The following is a 13,122-nucleotide window of genomic DNA, read 5'->3' on the forward strand; positions in this document are numbered from 1 at the left end:
ATCTTTATCACATCATCCCATGTTCTCACTTCCGATGTCTAAAATGATCGTTTCTCTAAAGACTCTAATCTCCAATAATTTTGTTATGTTCTAACACCAAAACTCCCTTCTCTATTCCAGTAGATACATTAGAGTTCATTCAGTAGCACTACATGGCTGCCAACATGAGAGGAATAGAGTACAGTGGGACTATTCTTCTGTTAGTGCTAAGTCTGATTTACCTTTTTTAACCATATATTTATACAACTAGCTCATAATAATCAAGTTAGTAGAGGAGTGTGCTACTCCTTGTCCATATTTTAAATATTAAAGTCTGCCAAGCAATAGCACACTCCTCTACTTCAGAATGAAAGACTTCACACTAGTCTCTACTGAGTTTTACCATGTTAGTTTTAACCTCTCACACCCTTTGGAAGAATGTCAGTCTATGCAGAAGGACTTCAGTTAGGTTCAGTTCAGTTGCTCATTTGTGTCCAACTCTTTGTGACCCCATGGACTGCAGCACGCCAGGCCTTCCTGTCCATCACCAACTCCCAGAGTTTACTCAAACTCATGTCCATTGAGTCAGTGTTGCCATCCAACCATCTCATCCTCTGTCGTCCCCTTCTCCCACCTTCAATCTTTCACAGCATCAGGGTCTTTTCAAATGAATCAGTTCTTCTTATCAGGTGTTTATTCCTGTCTTTACTTAACTGTCAGTCCTCTGATATGTTGATCCCTGGTGAACTGCTATTTCTTCAATCTATATGACATTTTTTCCTCTCATTAACTTATCAGGAGGCATACTATATTAGATTTTTTAGATGTAAAGCCCATATTTTACTCACTGGGATTATGTCATCCATTTATTCAATAAAGATCTATCAAGGGTCAACTCTGTGCCAAGAGCCAAGCTGGACATTGAATACACAGAGATCAACAAACAAACGCAGTTCTTGACCTCATGAAACTTAAGCTTATTATTCACAGTTTTAGAACTGTTTGTTAGACAATACTATAATTTCTAAGTTTTTATATTCAGAATTTTACTCTTTTTAAAGTACCAATCTTGATAAAGCAAAAACAGTGCAACGTTAACTGTAGAATTTATGTGGTGGATAGTTGGGTTGTTCACTGTATATTTCTTTCTTTTTGTTTAATCCCTCAGTCATATCTGACTCTGTAACTCCTTGAACTGTAGCCTGCCAGTCTCCTCTGTCCATGGGATTTCCCAGACAAGAATACTGGAGCGGCTTCCCCATCTCCTTATCCAGGGGCTCCTCCCCACCCCGTGGGCCGAACCTATGTCTCTTGCACTGGCAGAAGGATTCTTTATTGCTGAGCCACCAAGGAAGCCCCATATTTCTTTCTCCTTAATTTTGGGGTAAATTTTACTTGTCTTTCACAAGCCATGAAATTGTGCATATCCCTTTTTAAAACTCCTTACATAGCTTTACTTGCTTTTTATGAACTTCAGAATGCTACAGCCTCTGTCTCCCGGGATTCCTGGTAAAATTGTTACATAACATAAAGAACACTCAAAGTAAAGCTGGACCATGACTCAAACTAAGAGCCTAGCATGAACTGGCTCTGTGCCCCTTGACAAATCACTTAATGTCTCTGGGCCTCAATTTTCTGCATCCCTAAAATGGAATAATAGTAACAGTCTAAGGTGTTTGAAAAATAAGTAAAATTATCTACATAATTACTTAGCATATTTAAAATGCATCTACCAAGCTTCTGCTATTTTCTGAACTTATACACCAGGCACATAACCATCATTTCCTTCTTTACAAATCTGAATTAAGCAGTTAATATCCATTCAAGCTTTCTTCTTTCTTTACCCTTTGAAAAATAAAATTCTTAGAAACTCATATCTTTAATGTGTTGTTAGATGATTTAGTTCACAAATATGGTGTCAGAAGAGGTAAAATTTTCTATCACCTTCCGTTCAGTTCAGTCACTCATTCATGTCTGACTCTTTGCGACTCCATAGACTGCAGCATGCCAGGCCTTCCTGTCCATCACCAACTCCCAGAATTTACTCAAACTCATGTCCATTGAGTTGGTGATACCATCCAACCATCTCATCCTCTGTCAACCCCTTCTCCTGCCTTCAATCTTATACTTACTTACTGCACTTCTAACTGCTGCATTTCATTTCTTTAGGTATGTTCTATAATTTGTTTAATCACTCTTGTGTTGTGGGCTTTTAGGTGGTTTCTTCTGCTTTAAATATTTCTGCAATAATTCTCTCGTGTCTATATATACATATATATACACAGGCAAGAGGAGACATGCACACTAGACAGTGAAGGACAGGGAAGCATAGCAGGCTGTAGGTCATGGGGTTGCAAAGAGTTGGACGTGACTTAGTGATTGAATAACAGCAATATGCGTGTGTGTGTGAATGTGAGTGTATATATATATATATATATATATGAGTCCTCATTATAGATTTTTCTATCAATTCCTAAAAGTAGGATTTCTTCTATCACAGGTTGTATGCCTTTTAAACTATGAACAAAACTGACAAAAATACAGAGAATGTGAAAAGTTTTAATGGAAGAGCAAAAAACATTCCCACATTGAGGAAAGTCACATAAATAAGGGTACCAATAAGCATTATTTGTATTCTTTTATTTCTTCCAAGAAGTCAGCATCTTGACCCTTTGTGTGAGCTTGAACGACAAATTTCAGCTCCTGCCAAGTGACCACAAGCTGTTTGTCAGTCTCTCTTTATCTTACTCCTGTCCCTTCTGTGATTAAGCCCACAGAGGTTAAACAATCCTCTAGGAATCTCACCCCTAGAGCCCTGAAAACCAGTGTTTGCTGCCCTTTGGTTTTTAATCTCAGTAACTCCTCACCATACACAGACTCCTCATTGTGCTATTCACACTTTCCAGATGAAACCCAAGGTGTGACTCAACTGTAGTCAAAGAGAAGGAATTCTGCACAATTTCACACAGAGACATACACTAACAATCCACTTCACCTCAGCAACTGAACTTAAAATTGAGTGATTGTGACATGAGATCTTTAAAGAGTCGTCCCCTTGCCTTCAGTTTTATTAAAGGTACGGATGTGTAGTCACACTTAATGGTGTTTACTTGGAAGCATATGATGTTTACCCTTGCAAATGTATTATGCAGCCCTCAAGTTAGAGTGAACAAAAGGGCATTGTAACTTCATGTAGTCCGACTGCTTGCTTAAATTTAGGTTTGCACTCAATTGAGAAAAATCTTTGCGTATCAGTTATCTTGGACTTATTCACAGAATGTTGGGGTCTATTCACAAACGATTATGTCTGCATTAAAGGGAGTGGGGACTTTGTATGTGTTGCTCAGAGAACCATCAACTGCCTCTCCTGAGGAATTTATATAAGATCAATATTTATCAACGTGAGCCAAGAATTGTGCCATACTCCTTGAGAGCCAAATACTTCATTTTCTGTTCCTTCACCCATGGGAGGAGCACAGCAGACTGAAATGTTTGCACGAAGTCCACTTAAAGTGGTTCTTACTCAGTTTCTGTTGCTTTAGATACAGTGTGAGGTTTTGGCTGAAACTGCAGATTTCTGTCATGGATGTTGCTCATGACTAACACATAGTATTTATATATAGATATGTATCATATATATACAATGTATTTATAAAATAAATGAGTAAAGAGATAAACAAACATTGTTTTCACTCTTAACAAAGAAAAAAGAGGATAGCCTACTGAATGTATTATTTTAAGATATATTAACTGGACACCCGCCAGACATTTTTGCCTTGAATGAGGATACAGTTGTTACTTGGAATGATCTTCTAGCTATGTATGTAAATAATAAAAAAACATAATAATGAAAAGCCCTGTACTCTATATTAAAGGTTAAAAAGAAATTCTTGGAGATTCAGAGCAAGAATCAACATTCTGTTTAGAGAAATTTAAGAAAGATTAAGAATCTATAGGAGTTCAACAAGCTTGTGATGAATGAGGAAGGGAGTTTTAGAAAAAGTAAAGACATAAACAAAAGAAACATAAAAGATCTTCAGATTGTAGAAATAGGATGTGTTGCCATGAACAGTTAGAGGACTTGTGTCAGTAAGAACAGTCTAGTCTGAACTTTTCCGTTAGAATTCGATTGTATAAGGCCTTATATACCCAGCTAGTGAGCTGTCACCTTCTTTTGTAAGCAAGAGATCCTCATAGACTTTTAAACATGGAAGTGACAGGATCAGATTTCCTGTAGTGCTGCAGTTTTGGGGCAAGGGGGAAAGCATATCCTTATGAGTAGGGTGTAGATAAAGCATGGACTCTCAAGTAGGTCATGTGCAAAGAGCAAGAGAACAGCCATCTTGAGTGACCTGGGCATGCACACTACCACTACACACCATGCAGGACTTTTATAATCAACGTCCACCACTCTTTCTTGATATCTCTGAGACAATTGTGTTGAGGTGCACTGTGAGAAAACACCACAAATGCAATACAGACTCCTGCAGCTAAGACTATGAAGAATAAGCCAGGTATTCACTTACGTCAATTTTTCATGAAAGTCTGGAGGAGATCAACAGCATCGTGCTGTAGACTCAGCCAGCACACTCATGTCACAGTGAGACCACCACTGCCACCCAACCTGTAAAGAAGTTTCCCTCCACTCAGACAGAGAATGAAATGCAAGATGCCTCACAGGTACAATCCAGGGGGAGACCATGAGCTTTAAGCAGAATGCAAGCAGTAACAGCATTCTGATGTAACACCACCCCTGCCTGTAGTTTCGCTCTTGGCCTGCTGAACCATACTGCCATCTACCCTAGTCCCTGCAGCCAGGGCTAGATGCTGGGACAGTCTATACTATCTGCATACCATCTGGTGAGAGGACAGGAAAGGTGGGATTCCACTTGTTTATCAAGTCTAGTGCTGTCTCTATGGACTGCTGCTTTGAGAAGGGCTTCAGAACTGCATCTGGACTCAGCAGGAATGTCTCCAGTAACAAGGAAACAAACTTGTCTTTAGTGTAAGAAGGGAAAGTAGGGAAAGTGACAGAAGGCATAAGCTGAGCTTTTGCTATCCTTGAGCTAGCAAGATTTTGGCAAGGTCTGGGTGAGAAATCATAAAAACTAAATAACAGCAATCTTAGTTTTTAAGTGAGAGGTGAAAGGAGCATATTTAAATATTTTATATTATACATAAAATCTTTAATAGTAATTTAATGTATTTAGTATGTATAATGTAATGCATTTAGAGGACTTCATGGATCGTATGAGTTTTAAGATAAAAGAATAAAGGATGACTGGGAAAGATTGAGGGCAGGAGGAGAAGGGGATGACAGAGCATGAGATGGCTGGATGGCATCACCGACTCGATGGACATGAGTTTGAGTAAACTCCAGGAGTTGGTGATGGACAGGGAGGCCTGGCGTGCTGCGGTTCATGGGGTCGCAAAGAGTCGGACACGACTGAGCAACTGAACTGAACTGAACTGAGCTGAATAAAGTTTAAGATAGGAACCTGGGGAAATCAATGGCCATTAATTAACACATTTTTGACTGGAAATTTTTTTTCAGAAACTAACACCTGTGGCATTAATAAGTCTTTTGTCAATAATGTGTTAAGAAATGGTTTACAATCAGTTGAGACTGGTAGGGAGGTGAAATGGAAGATGATATCAGTATTGGGCATAAGTTCTAGAAGCAAAGAGGGTATTCAGAGAGGGTTACCATTTCCTTCTCCAAAGGATCTTCCTGACCCAGAGACCAAACTCGTCTCCTGTGTCTCCTGCATTGCAGTTGGGTTCTTTACCATCTGAATCATCAACAGTAAACAAAACAGATGAAATTCCTTGCCCTCCTGGAGTTCACTTTCCAATGGATAAAGAAAACAGAAAAACATCATCATCTGGGAGATATAGTATTAAATTATTTGTTTTTAAAAGTTGGTTGCTGAGTTGGTCTCCTATAGGCAGCTTAATTCCCTGTCAGGCTTTTAACCTTAGTACTACAAATATTTATTCTATTTTGCTGATAAATTTTAACATCGACCTCCACTGTTATCTTGGATAGAATATACTGTCTTTACCATTAAAATAATCTTTTGTGTTCAAAGTTGAATCTTCTGAGAAGGAAAAGCAAGTAGGTGCATCTTTTAAAATGTTTTCCCCCAAATAACTGAAAAATAGAGCTTGGGAAATGCTTACATTAAGATGGAGCTAAAATTTCCTCCATGGTCATTTCTTTCCTTCTCTTTATCTTCTCATTACCAGATTTTTTTATGCATGAGAAAGCAAAATCTGAAAATTAAGATATAAAATAGAATCTTATGAAAGAAATACCCCGGAAGCTTGTATTTTTGCTTCAAGGCAAAAAGCTATTTTCCAGTCTCCTCTTCCTTCTATTTCTGCATGTCCATGTCATATACAAATTCTCTATGGTGGGAAGAGTCATTTTTAGTGGATTCTAGTCCAGGCAGTTATCGACAGAGCGCCTTATGGTACTCACTGTGGACACGTTAACAGGTATTATAGCTTTTTCAGTGCTACCTTAGCACCAGCCTTGCTCTCACTGCTTCTGAGTTCCCAGCTTGTCACAGCTGCTTCTGCTGATGCTCCCCAGGTACAGGCTCAGCTCCCTTACCTTTTCCTGATTAAGATGAATAAGGCATCATGACTCCCATTCCAGGTTGGTATTATATTACCCTTGGCCCCAAATTCATGACCCTAGATGACTGAGGGACTCCCACACTGCTTGCTGCTAATTAGTTCTGAGGTGTACTAGCAAGATTGGTTACTAGAAGGACTTGTGTACATTTGTGTTGCAGTTCATTTCTTCTACCTTTTTCCCCTTCATGCACCCAGTCTGCAATCTAGAACTGCAGTCCTGATGCCCTCTCCTTTTCCAAATGAGATTACACCTCTAGTTTACTACTCAAGATTCTTGCTGTAGTTATCTAATTACTACTCTGGATATTCTTGCTGTGAACAAGACCTTGGAGATTGTGTCCGCCTGGCTTGTTAGATTGGTCAGTTTCCACGAGTCTAATTCTTGTTCCACTCACCAGATGCAATTCACTGTGAAAGCCATTTTGAAATCAAAGATTGGAGACGGGTACAGCCCCAGCAACACTGGGCATGACCTGACTTCTAACACCTCTGGAGTTGTCCCTTGTCTCACGCCAGGGTTCATTTTAAGCTAACAAGTGCTCCATCCCCAGCTCACCTGATAATACTGTAGACATCAACGAAAAGTGTCCAAGGTTCAAATCTCAAGTGCGGATAATCTATAATAGGAGTTACCTCATGGTAGTGGCAGATGCTTTTGGTGTCAACATTTATTAGCTGTTAGTCATTCTGTAGATCACATTGTCCCTGATCATAGTAATGGACAGATCTGGGTTTTACATTTATCCCAGTTTCCTGAAGAAGATCAAGGCTTTGAAAGCAGGAGTGGCCTTCTCTGGGGCTAACTCAAGACCCCATTAGTCTTCCTGTGGGAAACACAGCTCTAGATTCTTTGGAGCACCTACGATATGGAATAGATTTCATATAATCACCAGTCCTTTTAATGTTTCCAGTTTTTTCTTTCATCGCTGTTCTAATGGTTCCTTGAAAAAAAAAATAAAGTTTGGGTGCACAAATAAATTTGTGAGTGGGAAGAAGGAATCTGGGAGAAAAGAGAAAGTGAAGTTAAGAAGCTTGTTTAGAGAACCAGATGGCTTTTAACTTAGGAAAGTAGGCTACATTGCCAGCAAGTGCATAGATAAGTTCCATCTTCTACCCTATCTCTTCTTTGGTTCCTGCCAATCACTCTTGGCCACACTCTTGCCCTGATCCTTAACACATACTAAGGCTGTGTGTGGCCTCCCTTGCAGGCAGAGGACTTGTGGCTGTGGAAGAATGGCCTCTTCCAGGAGTTTTTCTGAGGAGCAATTCCAGGAGGCTTGCGCGGAACTTCAGAATCCCGGGCTGTTAGGCTGGAATCGGCAGATGGAATCCAGGGGACTTACCGTCTACCGGAAGCTAAACAGGGTAGGGTTTCACCTGCTGGAGGCCGCTGGGGGGGCGGCGGGGGGGGGGGGGGCAGCACACAGGGGACACTGGGAAGCTGCAGCCTGTCCAGACCCCAGAGGTCTTCTGGAGCCAGGAGGGATAAGCACTGGGGTGGTGCCTCCAGCTGACTTTGCCGCTTTTGGGTCCTAGTGGGTGGAGAGGCCAATTGAATTTATTCTCATATCAGACCTGCCTGACAGGGAAAGTGGTTTGTAAGAGAGGTTAATGGTAGACTTAACATGTGGGTGCGCCTGATTCTCAGCCCCATGCACTTGCCTGTAAAAGATATGGAGCCCCTCTCCTTGGCTGATGCCCATGGTATTTGTGTGGCATGGAGTATCTTAGGTTTGAATACAGGTAGAGAAGAGGCTGGACTTTTCAGAGCATGGGTATGCAGGACAATGTGTGTAAAGAAACCCAATGACTTTTTAACTAGCTTTTTGGCCTTCCCCCACTCTATCCCTTCCATCCTACATAGTAGACTCTTCAGTCAAGTACCTGAGAGAGAGGCTGTGATCTATCAATGCCCTTCCTGTGGCACTGTTGATTATAGATTTATTCATACTAATAGTGACTATAATAACTAATGCAGTGTATGCTTTCTTAGGCTCCAGGCATTGTTTAAATGATTTGCAGACATGGTCTTATTCAATCCTCAGATGAATCCTAATATAAGGTGCTAGGATAGTCACCTTTCTACCTATATGGAAATGAATATGTGAAACCATTAAATTGATTTCTCAAGACTGACTTGGCTGTCTAACTCCAGACTTGCACCAGACATGTGCTCTTTCACTGACTCTGAAAGTGGGCAATTGCTGTCAGGAGGGCTATGCATGTGGAACTAGGTGGTATATCTCCCATGACTAATCCACCTCCCTCTGCCCTCTAGTCAACACTGACCATTCCCCCCACCTCCCCCAGAAGGCTTTTTGCTCCTCTGTTTTTGTGGCTTTCATCCCCTGAACTGAGACAGAGTGTCTGGCTTTGTACTGTGTATTGTTTCCATTGTGTATTGATATGTAGCAAGGCCCACCTCTCTCTTGGGGGGAAGATGGGTATTCAGAATGTTTCCTATCCTTATCAACTATAATACAAGTCTTTTTTCCACCTGTTCTGGGCATGAGAGCAGTCATGGTTCATTGACATAAGTTGCAAGTCTCTCCAGAGAACTTCCAGATGTTGGAGGCCATGTGGTCCTACAGGTGTGTCCTTGAGTTTCAGCAGCTAGGTTGGAGGGCCACTCTCCCTTGCCACCTTGATTTCCATTTGTGTTAAATATCAAGAGGCCCTGTTGTATCAGATGCAAGCCTACAACATTTCCTACAGCCTTAGTCCACATCCAGTATTATATGCTGCCTGACCCATTTTGCTAGAGCCTCATTTTCTTTCCAAGTTGACTTCTATCCTTTGCTTTCCTCCTGGAAGAGAATTCCCTCTAATCTCCAGTTAGCAGATCTTGCCTTCTCAATACTGCTCCAAATCAAAAGTGAATTCAGCTTGTCCCATACTTTCTCCAGGCCTGCACTTATCTCTTCTAAAGGCCTTTGCCCTTTTCTCTCTTCTGGGTCTGTGTGGTTTCACCTACTGTGTATGTTGTTAACATTAAATCATTTTTGCACAGCCATGCACTTCCCTGCTTGGAGTCATTTTACCTGTGCATATAGGTATGTCTTTTGGTCTCCAAGCCCTTGGCTGGAGGGCAAACAGAAGAGCCTGGCCCCTCTGGCAATCTTTACCTTGATTAACATACCAGACTATTATCTATAAAATTCCAAATCAGGTTTTTGCCATCTTTACAAATTCCTCCAAATAGCATACACAGAGTGGACTTGTTTAAGATTTACTAATACTGGGGGAGAAGCAGAGGATTTCAATGATCCACCCAACTTTTAAAAAACTTATTTATTTTTTTATTGACGGATAATTGCTTTACAGAATTTTGTTATTTTCTGTCAAACCTCAACATGAATCAGCCATAGGTATACATATATATGTTCCCTCCCTTATGAAACTCTCTCCCATCTCCCTCCCCATCCCACCCTTCTGGGTTGATACAGAGCAACTGTTTGTTTCCTGAGCCATACAGCAAATTCCCATTGGCTATCTATTTTACATATGGCAATGTAAGTTTCCATGTTACTCCCTCCATACATCTCACCCTCTCCTCCCCTCTCCCCAGGTCCATAAGTCTATTCTCTATGTCTGTTTCTCCATTGTTGCCCTGTGAATAAATTCTTTGGTACCATTATTCTAGATTCCATATACATGCATTAGAATATGGTATTTCTCTTTCTCTTTCTGACTCACTTCACTCTGTATAATAGGTTCCAGGCTCATCCATCTCATCAGAACTGACTCAAATGTGCTCCTTTTAATGGCCGAGTAATATTCCACTGTGCATATGTACCACACCTTTTTTATCCATTCATCTGTCAATGGACATCTAGGTTGCTTCCATGTTCTAGCCACTGTAAATAGTGCTGCAATGAACAATGGGATACACATTTCTCTTTCAATTTTGGTTTCCTCAGGATTTATGCCTAGGAGTGGGATTGCTGGGTCATATTGTGCTTTTATTCCTAGTTTCTTAAGGAATCTCCATACTGTCTTCCATAGTGGCTGTATCAATTTACATTCCCACCAACAGTGCAAGAGTGTTCCCTTTTCTCCACACCCTCTCCAGCATTTGTTGTTTGTACTTCTTAATGATGGCCATTCTGACCGGTGTGAGGTGATATCTCATTGTAGTTTTGATTTGCATTTCTCTAATAATGAGTGATGCTGAGCATCTTTCACGTGTTTGTTAGCCACCTGTATGTCTTCTTTGGAGAAATGTCTGTTTAGGTCTTTTTCCCTCTTTTTCACTGGGTTGTTTGTTTTTCTGGTATTGAGTTGTATGAACTCCTTGTATATTTTGGAAATTAATCCTTTGTCAGTTGTTTCATTTGTTATTAATTTCTCCCATTCTGAGAGTTGTCTTTTCACCTTGCTTATAGTTTCCTTTGCTGTGAAAAAGCTTTTAAATTTATAATCAGGTCCCGCTTCTTTACTTTTGTTTTTATTTCCATTACTCTAGGAAGTGGGTCATAGAGGATCTTGCTTTGATTTATATCATCAAGAATCCTGCCTATATTTTCCTCTAAGAGTTTTATAGTTTCTGGTCTTACATTTAGATCTTTAATCCATTTTGAGTTTATCTTTGTGTATGGTGTTAGGAAGTGTTCTAATTTCATTCTTTTATGTGTAGCTGTCCAGTTTTCCCAGCACCATTTATTGAAGAGGTTATCTTTGCCCCTGTTGTATATTCTTGCCTCCTTTGTCAAATATAAGGTACTCATAGGTGCATGGGTTTATCTCTAGGTTCTCTATCTTGTTCCATTGTACTATATTTCTGTTTTTGTGCCAGTACCATGCTGTTTTGATGACTGTAGCTTTGTAGAATAATCTGAATTCAGGAAGGCTGATTTCTCCAGCTCCATTTTTTCTCAAGACTGCCTTGGCTATTGGGGGTCTTTTTTGTTTCCATATGAATTGTGAAAATTTTTTTTTGTTCTAGTTCTGTGAAAAATGTCTTTGGTAATTTGATAGGGATCACATTAAAAACGCAATAACTCAAAACTATGAAATGAAGCAAAAGCAGTCCTAAGAGGGAGGGAAGGTTATAGCAATATAATCCTATCTCAAGAAGTAAGAAAAACATCGAATAGACAACCTAAATTTACACCTAAAACAACTGGAAAAAGAACAAACAAACAAACAAACAAACAAAAAAACCCCAAAATTAGTAAAAGGAAAGAAATCATAGGGATCCAAACAGAAATAAATGAGAAAGAAATGAGAGAAACAATAGCAAAGATTAATAAAACTAAAAGCTGGTTCTTTGAGAAGATAAACAAAATTAACAAAACTCTAGGCAGACGCATCAAGAAAAAAGACAGAAGAATAAAATCAACAAAATTAGAAATGAAAAAGGAGAGGTTACAGCAGACAGTGCAAAAATACAAAGGATTTTAAGAGACTATTGTGAACAACTATGTGGCAATAAAATGGATAACATGGAAGCAATGGACAGATTCTTAGAAAAGGTCAATCTTCCAAGACTGAACCAGGAAGAAATAGAAATTATGAACAACCCAATTACAAGCACTGAAATTGAAATGGTGATCAAAAATCTCCCAAAAAACAAAAGCCCAGGACCAGATGGCTTCACAGGAGAATTCTATCAAACATTTAGAGAAGAGCTAATGCCTATCCTTTTAAAACTCTTTCAAAAAATTGCAGAGGAAGGAACACTTCCAAATTCATTCTACGAGGTCACCATCACTCTGATACCAAAACCAGACAAAGACAACACAAAAAAATGAGAACTACAAGCCAATACCACTGATGAACGTAGATGCAAAAATCCTCTACAAAATTTTAGCAAACAGAATTCAGCAACACATCAAAAATTCATATACCATGATCAAATTGGGTTTATTCCAGGGATGCAAGGATTCTTCAATATATGCAAATCAATCAATGTGATACACCATATTAGCAAATTGAAAGATAAAAACCATATGATCATCTCAGTAGGTGCAGAAAAAGCCTTTGACAAAATTCAGCACTCATTTATGTTTAAAACTCTTCAAAAAAATGGGCATAGAAGGAACCTACCTCAACACAGTAAAGGCCATATATGTTAAGCCTACAGGAAGCATTATTCTCAATGATGAAAAATTGAAAGCATTCCCCCTAAGATCAGGAACAAGACAAGCATGTTCACTTTTGCCACTATTATTCAGCATACTTCCTAGCTAAAGCAAGCAAAGAAGAAAAAGAAAGAAAGAAAAGGAATCCAGATTGGAAAAAAAGAAGTAAAGCTCTCAATGCTTGCAGATGACATGATACTGCATGAAGAAAACCCTAAAGATAGTATCAGAAAATTACTACAGCTAATCAGTGAATTTAGCAAAATTGAAGGATACAAAATCAATACACAGAAATCACTTGCATTTCTATATACTAACAATGAAAAATCAGAAAGAGAAATAAAGGAATCAATTCAATTCCCTATTGCAACAAAAAGACTTAAATAACTAGGAATAAACTCACCTAAGGAGACAA

The 13,122-nt window shown here is 39.4% G+C and overlaps 1 protein-coding gene across 1 annotated transcript in view; it reads left to right on the forward strand.

Moving 5' to 3' along the window:
• The first annotated feature begins 7,857 nt into the window (after positions 1-7,857).
• Positions 7,858-13,122, forward strand: part of LOC110143567 (phosphatidylcholine transfer protein-like) — a 37,674-nt gene continuing 32,409 nt past the window's right edge. The window contains exon 1 of the mRNA XM_020903203.2: positions 7,858-7,989. Coding sequence (XP_020758862.2) covers positions 7,858-7,989 — 132 coding nt within the window. The remainder of the gene's footprint in view (positions 7,990-13,122) is intronic.

The sequence above is a fragment of the Odocoileus virginianus genome, chromosome 17, assembly GCF_023699985.2.
Source record: "Odocoileus virginianus isolate 20LAN1187 ecotype Illinois chromosome 17, Ovbor_1.2, whole genome shotgun sequence".
NCBI classification, from domain to species: Eukaryota; Metazoa; Chordata; class Mammalia; order Artiodactyla; family Cervidae; genus Odocoileus; species Odocoileus virginianus.